General features: G+C 45.9%; 1 protein-coding gene across 2 annotated transcripts; it reads right to left on the bottom strand.

Moving 5' to 3' along the window:
• Positions 1-447: 447 nt before the first annotated feature.
• Positions 448-17,739, bottom strand: TOMM34 (translocase of outer mitochondrial membrane 34). Of its 2 annotated transcripts, none has more exons than XM_032142762.2 (7): positions 17,514-17,739; positions 13,764-13,863; positions 12,447-12,599; positions 9,210-9,379; positions 6,057-6,204; positions 1,680-1,806; positions 448-1,438 (listed from the first exon to the last, which is right to left on the bottom strand). In XM_032142762.2, exons 1-7 carry the CDS (start codon positions 17,638-17,640, stop codon positions 1,334-1,336), a joined length of 930 nt encoding a protein of 309 aa, XP_031998653.1. In that variant the 5' UTR covers positions 17,641-17,739; the 3' UTR covers positions 448-1,333. The 2 variants fall into 2 exon arrangements, with proteins under 2 accessions (XP_031998653.1, XP_058289042.1); XM_058433059.1 differs by lacking the exon at positions 17,514-17,739 and adding an exon at positions 15,567-15,949.
• Positions 17,740-18,376: the final 637 nt, after the last annotated feature.

Below are 18,376 nucleotides of genomic sequence, written 5' to 3'. Positions count from 1 at the left end.
TCCCTGTACTCACTGGCCGTGCTCACCGTTCTGTCCACGGTGCTTTCCCTCCCCTCTTCACTAGTTAACCTCCCCGTTTGGAACTCAATTCAAGCTTTACTTACTCAGGGACCCCCTTCCCTCCACTGCATCAAATTTCCCCTTTTGGGCAGGGAAATCACTGATGACTGCTTCACAACACTCAGGCAAGCTGCAATTTTACATGTGTGTGGTTGTCTGATTAACTTCTTGCCTTCCCACTGGACTACCAGCCCTCTGAGAGCAGGGGCTGTGTCTATTCACTGCTATCTCCCTAGCACTATTCACAATGCCTGGCCCATGCAGACATGTCAATAAATTTGTTCAACAAATGAATGAATGCCCAATAAGCAATAACTTTTATTATTACTACAGCGTTGCAGGTGCAAAGCTGAAAAGGCATAAATGAAAGCACAGCAGATACTGATGTAGAAGAAAGCTTTTTAATGCAACAGCTTAAACACACAGTTCAACAAAATCAGTCAGTTCAAATTAACTTCAACATATTACAAAGAACTATGAAGCCCAGAGAGGGCCACTGTTGGAACAAAAAGCCAAGTCCCTGCCCAGAAAGCATGGACACTGACCAAGGAGGCCTCTCTCCCCCTCCCACCTCCAGGAGGAGCAGCCACAATCACTGGGCTCTTTAAACAGCTTAGGTGCCTCTCTGTAGAAGGCAGCAGCACAGTCAAGGACAGCCATCCAAGGGTCAGGGCTCTGCCTTCCCACCAAAGGAGGGCCCGAACAGAAGGCACTGGGGCTCAGACACAGGAGACTGTGCAAGGACAGGACAGGGCAGGGACAGCAGCTGTATACCTGGAGAGACTGCAGCCCTGGAGAACCAGCTCAACAGGCTGCTTTGGATCAGGGCCTTAGGTTTATCCCCCTCCTTCCACCCCTGCCCAGGAGCTCAGGTTGTTCAGATGAACTGCAGTGAGGTGGGGTTTGGGAAAGCTACAAGGGCAGCACTCAGTCTGCAGCACACTTGGGCAGGACAAAGCCAAATGCTTTGCTGATGAGGATCTGTTGGTGTGATCAGCTAGCTGGGCCAGGGGGAATAGGGACAGAGCTTCAGCTTCATGCTTAGCTCTAGTGGGGACCTTTCTGGTGCAACAACCATGTCTTGTGTTTGACTACACTGAGCTTAATTTGAACAAGCAAAGCCTCTTACAGGGTGGGAGGCCATCAAGGGGCTGAGGAGGGGGCTTCAGAGCTCACTTGGGGCAGGCTGGGTTTCAGGAGCGGGCACAGAGCAGGTGGCCCATGGCTTCTCTGGGTAAGGTCAGGCAGGGGTTCCAGCTGCCCTGTTGGGTTTTTAGTGTAGGTTCTGCTTCACTTCCTGCCGCAACTTCTGTGCAGGACCATTCCTAGGCTCAATCTGTAGGAGGTTGCTGATGTCTGCAAAGCTAGATTTATAGTCCTAATAGAAGAAAAGACAGGAGTGTGGGGGAAGGTTCCTGGACTGGGGTGGGGATAGCTGCTGAGGCAGCAAAGTGTTTTCATACCCCAGCCCGCAGGCCTGCTCTGAGTTATCCTGGGCCCAGGATGAGACAGAAAAGCTGCAGATACTGTCTCAGCTTGGCTACACCCTGTAAATGGTGACACTGGCATAAATCTCTGTAGCTATGTTGGGACCTTTTGGCCAGGATTTTTTTTTTTACCTTGAGTGCTTTGTGGGCTTGAGCCCGTCTGTAGAATGCCTTCACGTTCTTTCCATCCAGCTTGAGGGCTTCTGTGCAGTCCTTCACTGCTTCTGTGTACTGCTTCAGGACCAAATAGCAGAGCGCTCTGAAGGGGAAAGACCATTTCAGAGGTTTCAGTCACTTCTTATGGGCCACCCACATGCCATGCGGTAGTTTGAGAAGTGATCTCCAATTTGCTGAACACCTACTCTGTGCTGGCTACTTTATGTCTTCTTAAATCCTCACAACAATCCTAGCCCTTTTCACGGATGAAACATGCTAGAGCCTGGGCAACACAGGGAGACCCCATCTCTTAAAAAAAAAAAAGAAAAAGAAATAAAATCTGATTGTTACTGCCAAAATGCTTTCCAAAAAAGCTGAATACTTATTGACAGAGCCTATTTTCCTACAACTGTACCAACTTTGGGTCTTAAATTTTAATGTATGCCAATATGGAAGAAAACAGTATCTGTCTTAGTTGCGGGTAAAGCTGAACATCTTTAATAAGGGTTTTTAATCTTTTGAAATCAAACTTCTCTAACTTTTCCTTTAATGACTTCTGTAACATTTTTTTCCCTTCACATAAGAATACCTTCCCCACTGCAAGACAGTTAATCCATGTGTTCCTCTAGAACTTAATGGTTTCGCTTTTTACATTCCAAACTGTGATCCACTTAGAACTTACTTTAAAATAAGAAGTAAGGTAGGATTCAAGTTTAACCTGGCCAACCCAACACCTCTTATTAAGTAATCTCTCTTTGCCCCAGACTTTATTATACACCAGATTCTCTCATGTCGTTGTTCTCATTTTTTTCTAACAAAGTTACCATGAATTTAAAGAAGAAAATTCTACTAGTCCTTTGTGATTGCATGGAATTCATAAATTAACGGAGAGAAAAATCTTCTCCTTGTAACAACTTAAAAGACAGGCACAAATTCTTTGGCAATCCTCCCACTGAGAGGCAGAGGTGTATCTGCTCTCTCTCTCTGAATTCAGGCAGGCTCTGTGACTGCTCTGACCAACAGAGGACAGAGGAAGGGACACGATGTGTCTTCCAAGGTTAGGTCATAATAGGCCTTGCAGCTTCCACCTTGGTCTCTGGAAACACTCGCTCTTGGAGCCTTGAACTGACAGGGAAGAAGCCAACTACTCTGAGGCCACCACGCTCTCAGGAAGCTCATGCCAGCACACATGAAAAGGCTGCTAAGAAAGTGGAAAGAGGTGCCAGCTTGCTCTAGCAGTTCCATTGCCCAGCCATTTGAGTCAGGCAGTCCAGCTGCCAGACAGTCGAGGAAGAAGGCTTTAGAGGATTCCAGCCCCAGCTACCATCTTGCTGACCCTGCATGAGAGACCCCAAATGAGAAATGCCCTTCCCTAATTCCTGACTCACAAATTACAAGCAAAATAAAATGGTTGTTGTAAACCACCAAGTTTTAAAATAGTAGCCCGTTTTAAACTTTGAACACAGAGGAATTCCTTTTTATTTGGAGATAGGGTCTTGCTCTCTCGCCCAGGCTGGAGTGCAGTGGCATGATCACAGCTCACTGCAACCTCCGCCTCCTGGGTTCAAGCGATTCTCCCACTTCAGCCTCCCCAGTAGCTGGGATTACAGTGCGTGCCACCATGCCCAGCTAACTTTTGTATTTTTTGGTAGAGATGGGGTTTCAACATGTTGGCCAGCCTGGTCTCAAACTTCTGACCTCAAGCGATCTGTCTACCTTGGCCTCCCAAAGTGCTGGGATTACAGGCATGAGCCACCATGCCCGGCCTGAACATAGAGGAATTCTAAGGAAACTAAAGTTTCCTCCCAATGGGCTTAGAAATTTAAAGAAATAGCCAAGTGTCTGGGAAGCAGAGGAACCACAGTGTATCGTGACTTCAGAATAGAAATGTGGTGATTAATAGGGTCATGTGAGACTTCTAAAGACTATATTTAAGATGAACAAAATGCATAACTTCAGGCAATAAAATAAACCCCCTTGACTTCTGGTAAATGAACTGACTCTGTATCCAGTCAGAAGGGTTTTAATTACAAAGGGGTTGGGAAATAACACAAGTGAGTGAGAGGGAAGTAAGCTTTGGAGTCACAAAGATCTGGCTTAAATCTCAGCCAACATGTACTAGTTGTTTAACTTTGTGGTCATTAATTCACCTTTCTGAGCCTGATTAGGTAACACAGGACAATGACCTAAGCCGAAGAACTGTTGTGAGTACAAATGAGATTCTTATGAGAGCTGTTTCAGGGCTGGCAAGTTGTAGGTGCTATGCACTCAGATGTCACCTGCACAAAGGGAGCCAAAGTAAGCCAAAGCCTGGGCACTGTGTCATTCAGATGGGTGTACATGAGGTGGAGCATTAGACTATGTCCAAGACATTCCAGGACATGGTAAAATCTTAGCCACAATGGCTAAAAATTCAGTTTTGTCATTAGTCCTCTAGATTAAATTATAAATCCAATGCAATCACAACCAAAAGCTGTCCAACAAGATATTTTTTTGAATTTGCCAAAATGATCCAAAGGTTTAGCTAGAAGAACAAACATGGAAAAATACTAGAAATGTTCTGATTAAGAAGAATGAAGAAAAGACCAGCCCTATAAGATATTATAAAGCAAAAGTGATTAAAACAGTGTGGCACAGACACCTGCATGAAGAACAGTATCTAAACAAGACAAAACACAGCTCCAAATGTGGTAATGATCCAGAAAAATGAGTTAATGGAGGTGTCCAGCCGCATAGGTAAGCAAGGTGAAAGAGGGCCCAGAGATAGAGGAGTTAGAAGATGCCGCACAAATATGGAACAAATAGGCTGCAGTTTCTTTTTCAAATTAGCCTGGCAGACTGAGGCCCCTCTGGTCCAATCAGCAATAAAACCACATAAAACCACAGGTGCAAAATTCCAAAATATAAGCTTTAAAACTACAAGTTCTCTTTCCAACTCATCGGGCAGCAAAACCTGATCTGAACTGACATGAAGCTATTTAGTTTCTCTATTCCACCCCATGTGAACACGGAATTTTCAAGTTTCACTGGCAGAAATACTAACAATTAACTTCTGCAAGCTGCCCCAGACGCTGCTGGGGTGTTACATAATTCAGACCATATTACCTCACTAAAATGGAAAACACTTCTTTTTTTCTTTTTTTGTGACACAGTGTCGCTCTGTCACCCAGGCGGGAGTGCAGTGGCACAATCTTGGCTCACTGTAACCTCTGCCTCCTGGGTTTAAGTGATTCTCCTGCCTCAGCCTCCTGAGTAGCTGGGATCACAGGCATGGGCCACGGCGCCCAGCTGATTTTTTGTAGTAGAGATGGGGTTTTGCCATGTTGGCCAAGCTGGTCTCAAACTCCTGACCTCAAGTGATCCTCCCGGAGCCTCAGCCTCCCAAAGTGTTGGGATTACAGGCACTGAGCCACCGTGGCTGGAAAACACATTTTATCTCAAGAGTTTGGAATAAGGAACAATGTGTCTATATTAGATCCAAGATTTTTGAACTAGAGAGTGATATGTGTATGCTGGTAGGGAAGGATAAACAGATTTCTAACATTTTATAATAAATGTTTTATACTAAGCATTTGGTTTTGATATGGTCTCTTGCTGAATGTTTCAAGCTTCTGAGAGTAAAAGTAACAGGAAGATCTTGTTGAAGTCAGATTCCAATTCTGGTGCCAACATTTACTGGCTGGGTGAGTTTAAGGCAAAACCATTCCTTCTCTGAGCCTCAATTTTCTCAACACTAAAAGAGAAAGACCACCTATACCTCCGAGCATTGTTGCAGAACAGTCACTCCTACACAGTGAAGGGACCGCACCCTGGCTCCCAGGCTCTCAGTCAGTGGTCACTGATGGCAGCTCCTGGTGCAGGGCTTTCTACAGGCCCACAAGTCTAACCCTTCAGGCTAGACTGTACCCGTCCTTCCTGCTCTCATGCCAGGCAATGGTTACTTCACACTTTGACTTCTGGGCCAGTGCTCTCTGACAGAAATGGTGCCAAAATTTCTAACAGGAGGGTCTTGGAGAAGGGTAGGGAGCAGCAGGGTGGGGTGGACAGGCTAAGAGACTTGTGTTAGGGTTGTGTTTGCAGAGCAGGCACACTGCTTTTAGTTACATTGTATGCTTATGAAAATTCTGGGGACAGGGGCCAACAAAGCCCAGGCTACCATTTGGCATCCCTCAGTTTCTACCCTTTTGAGAGAATGAATGCCACTGGCCATGTCTAGCTCACAACGTGGATGCCTGTTTTCGGCCATAACATACTTGAGTAAATGCTAGGGATGAAGGGTCCGTTGCAGTCCAAGAGAAGACTATGGAACAAATGTCCTGAAATGCCCCAGGCCAGCAGCTATATAGGAGATACCTGTTGCTGTACGTGGCAGATTCCAGGTTACTACACAAGAGGCTTTCACTGTACTTCTCAATAGCTTTCTTATGGTTTCCCTTCTTTACAAGCTCATTGCCTTCTTCCTTCAGAACTTTGGCTTTCTCCACATCCCCAGCAGAAGGCACTAGATACAAATTCAGAAGAGGAAAAAAACCATGGAGCAGCACCCAACTGAGATCAGTGAGGTCTCTTCAGCATCGTCCCTTCCAAACTGTCTACAATCCTCTCCCCCAGAGATTTCCTCCCCTGTTGTAAATCATCCTTTCTGATTAATGACTTCCCCCAATTAATAGCTTCTGGGCAATTCAACAGTTTTTCATCAAGAACTTGGGGATTCCTGATATAAAAACATTTTTGCATGCACATAAAAATATATAAATGATAAAAAGCAACCCAGGTTCTAGCCTTGGCACTGCCTCTTGGTAGGTGGAAGATCTTGTGTGACCTACCTAACTTTTGGACTTCAGTTTCCTCACCTATAAAATAGGGCAATACTAATTCCACAGATGGCTATTTTCAGGGTCAAATCTGAGAGTATGTAAGAAAGTACAGAACACACTATAAACTTAAAGCAGGACAATAAGTAAATAAATATTAATAAATAAACATCTGGTAAAGAAAAGGTATAGCTTCTGGGCTGTGAGAAAAGGGGAGAAGAGCCTGCTATTCCTCATTTCTGGTTTGGGCTGAGCCTGTGAGTATCCTCCCACATCTAACACATGCAACTCTGCTCCAGCCTTCAAGGAGAGGAAGCAGAGAGAACAAGGTGAAATCCAAGCTGCTCAACTTGGTGTTCAGGCCCTTCACTGCTTGGCCCCAATTAATTATTCCAGCCTCGGCTCCATATCCTCTGCTTTTCAAATTTTTTAAAACTATCTTTATAAAATACTAAATATTTATGACCAGGGTAAGATGATAGGTTTACACCCTGAATTCATCGCCTGGTTTAAGAAAAAGAACATAACTAGGACCTTTGAAGTCCTGGGGGACCTTCCTCAATTCAATCCACTGCTGGAGGAAACTATTATCCCCAATTCTGTGCTTCTTCCCCACCTTTTTAAACAGTATAGCTATATACAACAGTACCCACAGACCATTTGCTGTTTACTTTGTTTTTGAACTTCATACAGAAGAATAAGTCTGTGTATTCTTTTATGACTTGGTTTTTCTTTTTCCCGTTAATGTTATATTCCTGAGATTCATCTGTGTTGATGCACAGACCTGCAGCTCCTTCATTTTCATTGCTGCAATACCAAAGCTGAATTGTCCATTCTCCCATTTATGGAGATCTGGGTTATCTCCAGTTGTTTTTTGCTATTACAGTCTTCTACGAACGTGTGTGTATGTCTCCCTGTGCATGTGCACATAGGCTTCTTTCGAAGTAGGGCTTCAGCTTCACTGGCACCCTGCAACACACCACTCTGCAGTCATCCTTATTCCTACTGTTCTCCCCATGCACTTTCATTCTCCAACTCTCTCCACTGTCTCTGCCAAGGATTCTCCTTCCTTCCCACCTGATGACCTCCTTCAAGGTCCAGCTCAAGGCTTCACCTCCACTGCCACCCCTTCTGAGTCTTTCCCTGACTCTCTCATGCACTTAAGTCAGTTTCTATCCTGAAATCCTCAAACAGTAAGACTCTAAAGCACATGTTCCTCCTCCTTGTGTTTTAAGACACTGTTGACATGTCTCAGTCCCTGGGCCAAGACTACCTGTCCTCTGTGTCACACTGCTTAGCATACACATGGCTTGGGACACATGGCTCAGTGACCCTGAAAGAATGAAATCAATGGTAGGTGCACTGATTGAAAGAATGAAATCAATGGTAGGTGCACTGATTGAAAGAATGAAATCAATGGTAGGTGCACTGATTGAAAGAATGAAATCAATGGCAGGTGCACTGATTGAAAGAATGCAATCAATGGTAGGTGCACTGGTGCCATCAGGTTCATTAGCACCCCACATTTTCATCCTAGAGTGGGGAACACTTACCAGGCTCCCACAAACCAGAGTGAATGCTACCCATGACCAGAGAGGCGTTCTCCTGTAGACAGTGAGTAACTCTTGTCCTCCCCTAACACCTAAAGGTCACTTACACATGGCAGGGCTCCATCTCTGATCCCTTCTGCACCTCTAGCCTGAATCCCTAGCTTGCTGGACTGGGACCATTCCCCTGGAACATTAAAAGAGCTTCCTAGTGCCTGACAAATGGCCTCTTCATTTCATACAGTTGAGGTGAGGAGTCTCCTGTTTTTGGCTGCCCAGCTTGGATCTCCTTTCTCTTCTTCATGCTTCTCCATGGATTCACACAGTGTACATGCTCCTGGGAAGCATCACCCTCTAGCTCTGGAGGTGGGGCAGGTGCCTCAGGGGTGACCTAATTACAAAATCTCATCCCCCGGTTATGGTGTGTACTTCAGGGAATGGCCTGTGACCATGAAGACCAGAATAGATTGAGAAATCGATTGAGAAAATATGTGAGCAAGAGTTTTTTTGGGAAAAAAAAAATCCTATCTTTTCCTAGTGAACTATCAGAGAAAGACTTTCTCTGGTCATGAGGCATGGGGTATGGATGAGAGGCCAGGAACTGCTATAGCTATTTTGCTACTAGGAGGGAAGCCTGCCAAAGACAAAGCTGACACACAACAGAAAATAAAGCTGAGATAAGTACAGAAAAATGGAGTTAGTCTGTTAATACACTGAGCTGCTGGAGCAAACCTTGCCTGAATTCTCTCTGGATTTTTCAGTTTTATGAGCCAATAAATTCCCTATACTATTTTTACCATGTTAAGCTTTCTGTTTTTGCAACCAAAAACATCCTAAGTACTACATCCCAAGTGCTACCAGAGGAAAGAGAAGGGAACTCACACTGCATGCCTATGTGCCAGGCTGGGAGTTTTACGTGTCTTATGTCGTTCAGTCCTCATGGTTGTGAGGAAGACTTTATCATCACCTTCACTATACAGCTGAGAAAACAATCTCTAAGAGGTGAAGACTTCTATTTTGTTTTATACTTTGTTCCACAGATTATTTTTATAACTCAGCTAAACAATGCCAATTTTTGCAGGACTACTCTAAAGAAAACGGATAGCGGGAGATTGCAAGACTCTGGGCAGGGAGTCACAGCTCACCTCTGTTCTTTGTAGCTGTGGTTTCTTTGGATGTGCTTTTAGCCATCTCTTTGTGGTTCTCCAAAGGCAAGGAATTCCACCTCTTCTGAGCTGAAACAGGCACCAAGGGGATAGAGGGCAGCTTCAGGCGCCACTCAGGCCCAAGCGAGTCCATGAGAGCTCTGGTCATTCTGGAAAAGAAGGCAGGATTGCAGGGAGGTTTCCAGCTGGGTCAAGAAGATATTTCTCCTTTCACACACCCGTGGGAGGTAGGCCTTTTCAGAAGAGCCAGAGGTGCCACCCTCCCCCTGGTCAGAACCACCTCTTTAGCTCCTCCAACATGTGCAATACAGGAACAGGAGTCTGCCACCCATAAACACCATCTCAGATCAGTCACCATGACACTCCTTGAGCTTGGTCAAACTATGTTACCTTTAAAGTGGTGATCTGTTGCTTGTTAAGGATACTTAAACCATGATCCAAAAAGACTATAGTTTCTCCAAGAAAGAGTCGTACGTTTTGTTTCATATTTTGTCAATGAATCGAGTACACAACCATGCAAGCACCTGACATTTAATGCTCAGGCTTTTTAAAAAATGCAAAGCTTACGTCATTCTCAAATCTTACAACTCCTCAGGGGTTCCCAATTCCCTAGGCTAATGTGGCCTGTGAGATCTGGTCCCCACCCTTTCCTGTCCCCCTTCAGTGTGAGCCACATTCCCTTCTGATCCTTCTGTTCAAGACTTTGCACATGCTTTTTCCTCTACCCAGAACAATCATTTCCATTTTGGAAAAAGATTGCCACCTTCCAGACCCGGCTAACTCCAACTTATTCTTTAGATTTCAGCTTAAAATGCCACCCAGGGACCAAGTTCATTCTGTCAACTGATCTCCAGCACCTGGTACGTCACCTGGCAACCACCAAGGCCCAATCAGTTATGTGTTGAATGAGTGAATATGCTAAATGTATACTTTTTCTGCTTCTACAACCATGTTTCCTATATTACAAGAATAAAAACCACAGACTAATATCACTACAAATTCCAAGATGTCTCTGGCTAGGCTGTTTTCCTGGCGGCCAAGCTATTTCAAACCTCTGCTCTCCTCAAACCTGTTCCCTGGCCCTTCCCCTTTTTTAGAGCAAACTTCCTTATACCCCAAATACAAACCTGCCTGGGTGCCCAATCCTTCCTATTTCTCTCCTGTCACAACAGAAGAGACAATGGGACCAATCCTCCCACCTAGGCTCTGGATCCCATCTCCTCTTGCCTCTTTCAGGGACCACACCCAGGCAGCACCTCCCTCTCCCACATCTTCATCCCTCCTCTCTACTAACTCCAACAATCAGCATTTAAGTCCCTTTAACTCTTTCCTCACCTAATAAAACCACGCTAGACACCCCTTGCCATCACAGGTATACTCCCCGGCATCCCTTCAAGCCTGACTTTCTGAAAGCATTGCCCTCTGGCTCCTGATCCCACTGACCAGTTTCCATCAGAGCCACCAGTGACTTCATTGCTAAACCTTTAATGTAAGCTCCCTGGAACACCTGACACTAATGATGTCTCCATCCTTATTGAAATACTCCTTCCCTTGGGACATAAATGCCCTGTTTACTCCCACCTCTCCAGCTGCTGTTCCTCTGTAAGTCCCTCAAATGCTGGAGTTTCTCAAAGCTCCATCCTCTTCACGCTTGCTGTGATGTTCTTTTTCTCTCTCACAGCCCTAATCCATCTCTATGCTGATGACCCTCAAATCCGTATGTCTGGCCTGTATTTTCTTCCTTTGCTCCATGTAAATACCCAACCGTCTTACTTAGATCTCTAGTCTTATGTCCCACAGTCACCTCCGACTGAATGTCAACAATCTGAGTGTCTTCTTCTATTCCTCCCTTCTCGCTACCCCGCAACCACTAAAGCTTGTTGATATACTTCCTACATGTCCCGACTGGTCCCATTGTTTTCTCTCCACCCTCTCCCCTGGATTGCTGCATGGCTCCTTTCTATCCTGTTGCCCTTCCTATCATCCCTCAACATGGCAGCAAAGAGCTTTTCTCTAAAATACACATCTGCTTGTGTTGCTCCAAGCTAAAGACCTTTTCATAAAGCCTGACTTGCTCAGGATTAAGTCCAAGCCCTGAACACTGGGTCTTATGTGACTTGGCCTCACCAACCTGTCCCAAGCTGAGCTCCTGCCTGCAGCACCATGTGAGACCGACTTCTTACAATTCCTGTGATCTGTCACACTTGCTCACCCTTGCACACGCTGCTCTGTCTTCTGGCTCACCCCCTACCCCATATCTCTCAGTCTTAGCTCACCTCCTCTGAAAAGCTCTCTCTGGCCTCCCCCTGTCCCTCTCAGCTAGCTACGTGGCTTCTTTCTGGCCTCAGAGCCCCCTGTGCTGCCTCCTACCATGGCGCTTATCATGTTGTACTGTGCTTGCCTATTACTGACTGGTGTCCTCCTTGAGACCGGGACCTCTATGAGGGCAGGAAGAGGTATGTCTCAGTCATCAGCCCAGGTCCTACAGCAAAGTCTGTCACATAATTGGTAGATTTTGTGGGATCAGATAAATTAAAAAGGAGGCAAAGAGAAAACAAAGAATGCTGGCAGACAAGTCAAGCCAGAAATAAAGCACTAAATACATACCATGAAGTCCTGTTAAGGGTTTGCTATTAGTGTAGTGTTTGGCTTTCTAGCCGCACATGCAGAGGGGAAACATGATCAGTTATACAGATGACCATATCCATGAGATAAAAGCCAATAACTGCTCAGAGACCAGAAAGGAAATGCACCTGGGGAACCTCTTGGAGGGGTCACAGTGCAATATACTGAACCATGTCCACAAACCATGTCCTTTTAGGCTTGTCATAGCTGCTTGGGCTTGTGTCTTATTCTTCCAATTAGTGTTAGCGCTTTGAAGGTAAGTGGGGTCTGTACCTCTTTCTCATTTTGGTATCCCCCACTGAACCGGGCACAACACCTTAAACAGTGCACAATAAATATTACTGTGTACATAGATACTGTGAGGCACATGTAGGCAAATATCAATCAATCAATCTTACTAATTCTGATTCCCTGAAAACCTGCTAAATACAAAAGCAGATTTTCCTTTCACACCTTCCCTTCATGCCCATCGGGAGCTTTCTAAGTGTAGCCAAAGGGATCCCCTCAGAAGGCAGACAAGGCAATGGCCTGCAGCCAATCAAGAAGGACAGGGAGTTGCCGTGGAGACCACCTGCTGGGAATGGAGCTCACCTGTTGATGCCTTCTAGGGCTGATGTCACACTATCATCAATCTGCAGCACAGTCTTATAGTCAACATAGGCCATAGGGTACTTCTCCAGAGCCTCATAAGCAGATGCTCGCCGCAGCAGGGGCTTAATGCTGAAGGGAACCAAGGCCAGTGCTCTAGAATAGGAGGCAAAAATGTCAACTGGCTGGCTGCTAAGCCACCAGGGTTTCCCTGCAATTTCTTCCAGGCAGGGTTATCTGGAGCACTCAGCGTACAGGAAGTAATTTCTGGCTGAGAGACATGGCTAAAAACGCCAAACCTCAGAACAGGGATTTTTCAACTTAGACTGAAGTGAGGAGGGGAAAGAGGGCGGAGAAACATGAATTTTGTTAAACGTGCATGCACGTGCATCAATTTTCATAGTTTCACTTCCCCCCAAATCAAGAACAAAAGCCTCATGGCTTTCATGCTACTATGTTTTTTTACAGTTGTGGTCTAGCGGGAATAACAAACAAGCTTTGGAGTCAGATGGGGTGGTGTCTGAATTCCACCTCTTCTGCTAACTATGTAACCCAGGTAAATCACTTTACTGCCCCAACCCTCAGCAACTAAGTTCTGGCCTGGGACACATGGTAAACGTACCCCACAGATTGGTTGTGAACACTCAAAGAGGGAAACCTAGCACAGGGCATGGCACAAATTAATTCAGCACAGGCTCTGTGAGCATGCTCACACCCCTCCTGCTCTCCTGGCTATCACCAGGGCATGAGTCTAAAGCAATGTCAGAGGACATCAGATCTGAGAACACATTTCAGGTAAATGTGAAAGTTTCATGATGATAAAAGAATATTAGACTAGCTTGAAGAAAAAGAGGTATGAAACATTGTTCAGTGTCCTCTAAAACTGGTCATTCATGAATACCATTTTTTTCCTTTCTCTTCTGAGACAATCTATTAACCTCTATTCCTCCTTCTTTCCTTCGCTCCCTTCCCCTCACATACTCCCATCCCAGAAAAACACCTGGGGAAGCCAGTTACTGGTCTGCCACTCCACCTCATTCCCAGGTTTCAAACTGCACAAAGACTTTAAGGCCTGCTTCTAACTGCCCATCCCACTCCTTTTTCAGCAGCAGAGCCAAGACTCCAAAGACGCAAGTCAGGGGCCATAAGGACCAAATAGAGACTCCCATTCTCAGTGACCTGGTGAAACTCAGTGACACTTTCTTAATATCTGTCCCAGATGTAATTGATGGGATCCTTCCAAAGAAGAAACAAGCCAGATTAACCCGGCCTCCTCTTCTGAGACTCTCAGGCATCCCAAAGTTACCCTCAGCCACTTACGAAGTGCAATCTTTGATGCAGTCTCTGCAGTTTCCATCCTTCAAGTGACACGCTGCTCGGTTGGAATAGAGAACACTTTCTTCTTCTGGGTCTGAAGAACCTGCCCAGGTAGAGTCGGAAGATGATCAGTTTGGGAAATGGGTGCCTCAGGGCATTAGGATACATTTCATACTCAGAGCTCTTCGGGCTTTGTGTTAAGGCAGTAGAGGTAACTATAACCTGATCAGGCTTGTTGGTCGGCTGGGCTGGCATGTTTGTCATTCTTATGTGACAGCAAGGACACTGAGCTTTCTGCCATTCAAAGGGAACCAAGTATTTCCTCATTCACTCATTCCAGCACTGAACTTGATAACAGAGAAAAGATATACATGAAATAGCTAGCTTCTGCCTCAAAGAAATCCGTGCTGTAACTACTTGGGTTTGGGTGGGTAAGTGGATGGATAGGTGTGTATTTTATTACAAAAAGCATTTAAATCCAAGAAAGAAAAAAAAAGAAAAGAAAGGGAGGGAGGGAACAAGATGATAAACACATGATAAATGGATTGACCAAAAGTTGTAGGGGCACAAAAGACCCATGAAAGACATGAGACTAGTTTTACCTGGTCAAGCCAGAGAGGACTTTGTTAGGGAAATGATAATTGAGCTGGGTGTGATGGGAGTACAGAGAACTTAATCAGGAAAAAGCCTTAAGCTACCCCATGGGGAGAATTATTAGACATTTTTTTGAGGCAATCCTTACCCTCAGGAATCACAGAGGCTCAAGTCCTTCACTGTGGCCACAGTGATCTTTATTTATTTATTTTTTTTGAGACAGAGTCCCGCTCTGTTGCCCAGGCTGGAAGTGCAGTGGAGTGATCTCCGCTCACTGCAACTCCACCTCCTGGGTTCAAGCAATTCTCCTGCCTCAGCCTCCTGAGTAGCTGGGATTACAGGCACCCGCCACCACGCCTGGTAGAGACAGGGTTTCACCATGTTGGCCAAGCTAGTCTTCAACTCCTGACCTCAGGCTATCCGCCTGCCTCGGCCTCCCAAAGTACTGGGATTACAGATGTGAGCCACCGTGCCCAACAAACAATGATTTTTATTTTTAAAGATAATTTTCAACCACTTCATACCCACTAGTGTGGGCCATAATTTTAAAAAGAATTGAAAACAGGGTCTCTTTTTGAAAATTTTGAAACATACAGAAAACCATTATCTCAGAATCCACCACTAGATTTAGCACATGTTATATTAGTTCCCAACTTTTTTAATTTTTAGAGACAGGGTCTCCCTCTGTTGCCCAGGCTGGAGTGTAGTGGCACAATCATAGCTCACTGCAGCCTCGAACTCTTGGGCTCAAGTGATCTTCCCAGCTCAGCCTCCCAAGCAGATAGGACTACAGGTGTGTACCACCATGCCCAGTTAATTTTTAAAGTTTCTGTAGAGACAGAGTCCCATTGGTCCCACTGTGTTGCCCAGGTTGGTCTTGAATGCCTAGCCTCAAGTGATCCTCCTGCTTTGACCTCCCAAAGTGTTGGGATTATAGGCATGAGCCATGGCACCCAGCTCTTAAAAATTTTTTTGATAAGCTAAAACTCCAGCCATGCCCATCCTTATCCCTGTGCTCCCTCCCCAGACTCACAGAGGCCCATACAATCCTGAAGTTGGTATGTAACATTTTCAAGCATGTTCTACATTTATGTGTGTGTGTGTGTGTGTGTGTGTGTGTGTGTGTGTGTGTGTTAACAGGTAAGATACCATTTTATGTCTATTAAAGCATTTCCTAAGAGGCATCATATTGCCTATCCTTCTGCAACTTACTTTTTTCACTAAGTATCCTGTTGCCATATTGGTATTTGATATCTTTCATTCAATACCAACAATAACAAGCATCTTCCCCTCTTGTTTTGCCAGGCCCAGAGACGGAAAGCACAAAGACTAGTAAAATATATCCTTGCCCTTAAGGAGCTAATAATAAGTACCCAAAACCTGTAATCCATCTTGAGTCACCAGAGTACGGTTGCTCAGAAACAGCAGTGGTGCGGTAGAAAGGGCATCAACCCTGCGATCCTGACAAGTCACTCCACCCCTCTGATCACACGTGCCCACCTACCACATGAGGATATCACTTCACAGACTTGCTGGAAGGGTTCATTGTGTTAGCCTGTTCCCTGAGCTCTCTTCGTGATCAAGAAGACTGATCAGAGAAATCAAGAGACTTGCCCAAAATTACCTAGAAAATCTGTAGCAGCAGCAGCAGAACCAAACTCTGGTCCTTGCTAAATCTAGATACCAGGCTAGCTTTTCTATGGACCCAGAATTAACCCATACAAATGTACAAGCTTTTCCAGACCAGCTGGGGTGAGATGAATGAAAATGGCAGCAACATCAATACCTCAGCTTCCTCAGCAACTTCATCAAGTAAGGCTGACATGAGGAAGTGGGCCTAAAGGAGAGTTTTCTAGAAAAAAAGAAGGGGGCAAAGGAGTGGTTTGAAACTGCAAAAAGTGCAGACAAAAAAAAAAAGAATGAAATCTGGAAAGGATGTGAGGAGAGGTCTAGCAAAATGATTAAAAATTTGGACTTAGCATCAAAATCAAACAGATCCATATTCAAATCGTGGCTCTGCCATGTCTTCACTGTGTAACCCCGAGGGAGCCAATTTAACTCTCTTGGACTCCTCCTTTCTAAGCATCTTATCCACAGGGCCATAATAAAGATCAAAGGAGATCGTGTCTAAAATGTCTAGCACATGGTAAAGCACTCAACAGATGCTAGCCAAGTAAAGTAAAAAAAAAAAAAAAGGAAGGCGGCAAAGGGAAATAGGTACTGAACGGTGACTCACAGAAACCAGGATCCAAGGCTCCTTTCAAAAGTCAAGGCTTTAACTAATGAGCGTTTCTGATTAAGTCACTCTGAAGAAGGGGCTTTAGGCAAAGGTCTGCGGTATGCTGACGAAAGCTGGACGCTGTTAGAACTGGTAAGAATATGCTATTCTTCTGTTTCAAACTCTCCAGTAGCTTCCCATCCAGTAGCTTTCATGCCAAGCTTCCAGGGTTTAAAACACCTCCACAATAAATAAGGGTCTGCCTTCCTAACTGACCTCATGTCTCCCTATTCCCTGCCCTGGCTCACTATGCTTGACCCCTGAAACACACCATGTTTATATCGCCTGGGGGGCCTTCCTGAACATTGCAGTTCCCTTCAGGACCGAAAACCTTGTGCGCGTGGCTTCTCATCATTTAGACATCACCTCAAATATCACTTCTTTAGAGATGTTGCCCTTGATCTCCTACTCCAGTCAACTCTATCACATCACCCTATTTGTCTTCTTCCCAACCCTGATTATCCCACAGGTCTCATTTACTTACTGACTCGCTTAAGACTCACGCCCTCCCCACCGCCCCCACAAGAATGCGCCGTCCTTGAGAGAAGGGACTTTTTGTGTCTTGTTACACAGGCGGTATATAACAGCTACTCAACAAATACTAACTGAAAAATGAATCGCTGCGGGGGAGGAGGGTTTAGCTCTATCCTCAGGGCTCAGAACGAGGCCTAAATAACTTAGGATGGGGGCCAACAGGGCAGTTAACAAGCAGGTGAAAAGAAAGGGCCGAGGAAGTTTCTGGTAGGATGCGGGAGTCGGAAGGGGCTGGAAGGGTGGGAGGGCCGGGCAGGACTGCTGGCCGCGGGCAGCGCGAGGCCCGGGCGGTGGTTGCGGGGGTTGGAGGAGCAGGCCCGGGGGCGAGATGGGGGCCGGGGTCGTACCTTGCGCCTGCAGCACCCGCAGCGCGCGGCCGTAGAGCGCGGAGGCCTCGGCGTACTGGCCGTTGCGGAAACTCTCATTGCCGGCGGCGCGGAGCTCCTCCACAGAGTCTGGGAATTTGGGGGCCATCCCGGGGCGAGGCCAGCGAGTTTGGGGCGCCTTCCGTCCTCCCCCGTGTGGTGCGGGACACCCTCCGGACGCAAGCGCCGGCGGCGAGTATCTCCGCCCCACAGCGAACCCGGCGGCGAGGGGGCGGGTTGGGGGCGGGGCCTGCGAGACCTGGAGGCCCGGAGCGTCCTGCCCTCTGCGCGTGCTCGGTTTGGAACTTAGGCTCCCCTTGCACGCGGGGCGGCTGCATGCTCTGGGCTCCCTGCGTTGCTAGAACGCTGTGGATGACGCAGGGAAGGAGGCTGGCCCCGCTATCAGGGAGATTATGTCCTAGTGGGGTCCCCACAGGCAATTAACTGGTAAGCAAACGAAGACTCTAATTTCATGTGATTAGTGCTGTAAGGAAAACAAAGCAAGATAATGCAATAGAAAGTGACCACGTGTGGGCTATTTTAAATAAGGGGATGAGGGAAGGCCTTTCTCAGGGGATAATAATTGAGCTGAGACCAGACAAGATTTAGGGAATGCTGTTCCAGCCAGAGGGATGGTAAGTGCAAAGGTTCCTAAGGCTAGAAAGTACCTGGCACCTAGTGCTCTATAGATATTTATTTAATAAATTAATGCACAGGTGGATTGATGGTGTCAAAGTCAACATAGAGAGATGAATCTCTAAAGTTTAAATATTTTATTTGGGAATCAAGAATTGCAATTCAGGGCTTACACACAGACCAGGTTGTCTTTGGTATGTCAGAAGAAC

This window comes from Hylobates moloch, unplaced genomic scaffold (assembly GCF_009828535.3).
Source record: "Hylobates moloch isolate HMO894 unplaced genomic scaffold, HMol_V3 SCAFFOLD_21, whole genome shotgun sequence".
Lineage (NCBI taxonomy): Eukaryota > Metazoa > Chordata > Mammalia > Primates > Hylobatidae > Hylobates > Hylobates moloch.
This window is presented reverse-complemented; position numbering and strand designations above follow the sequence as displayed.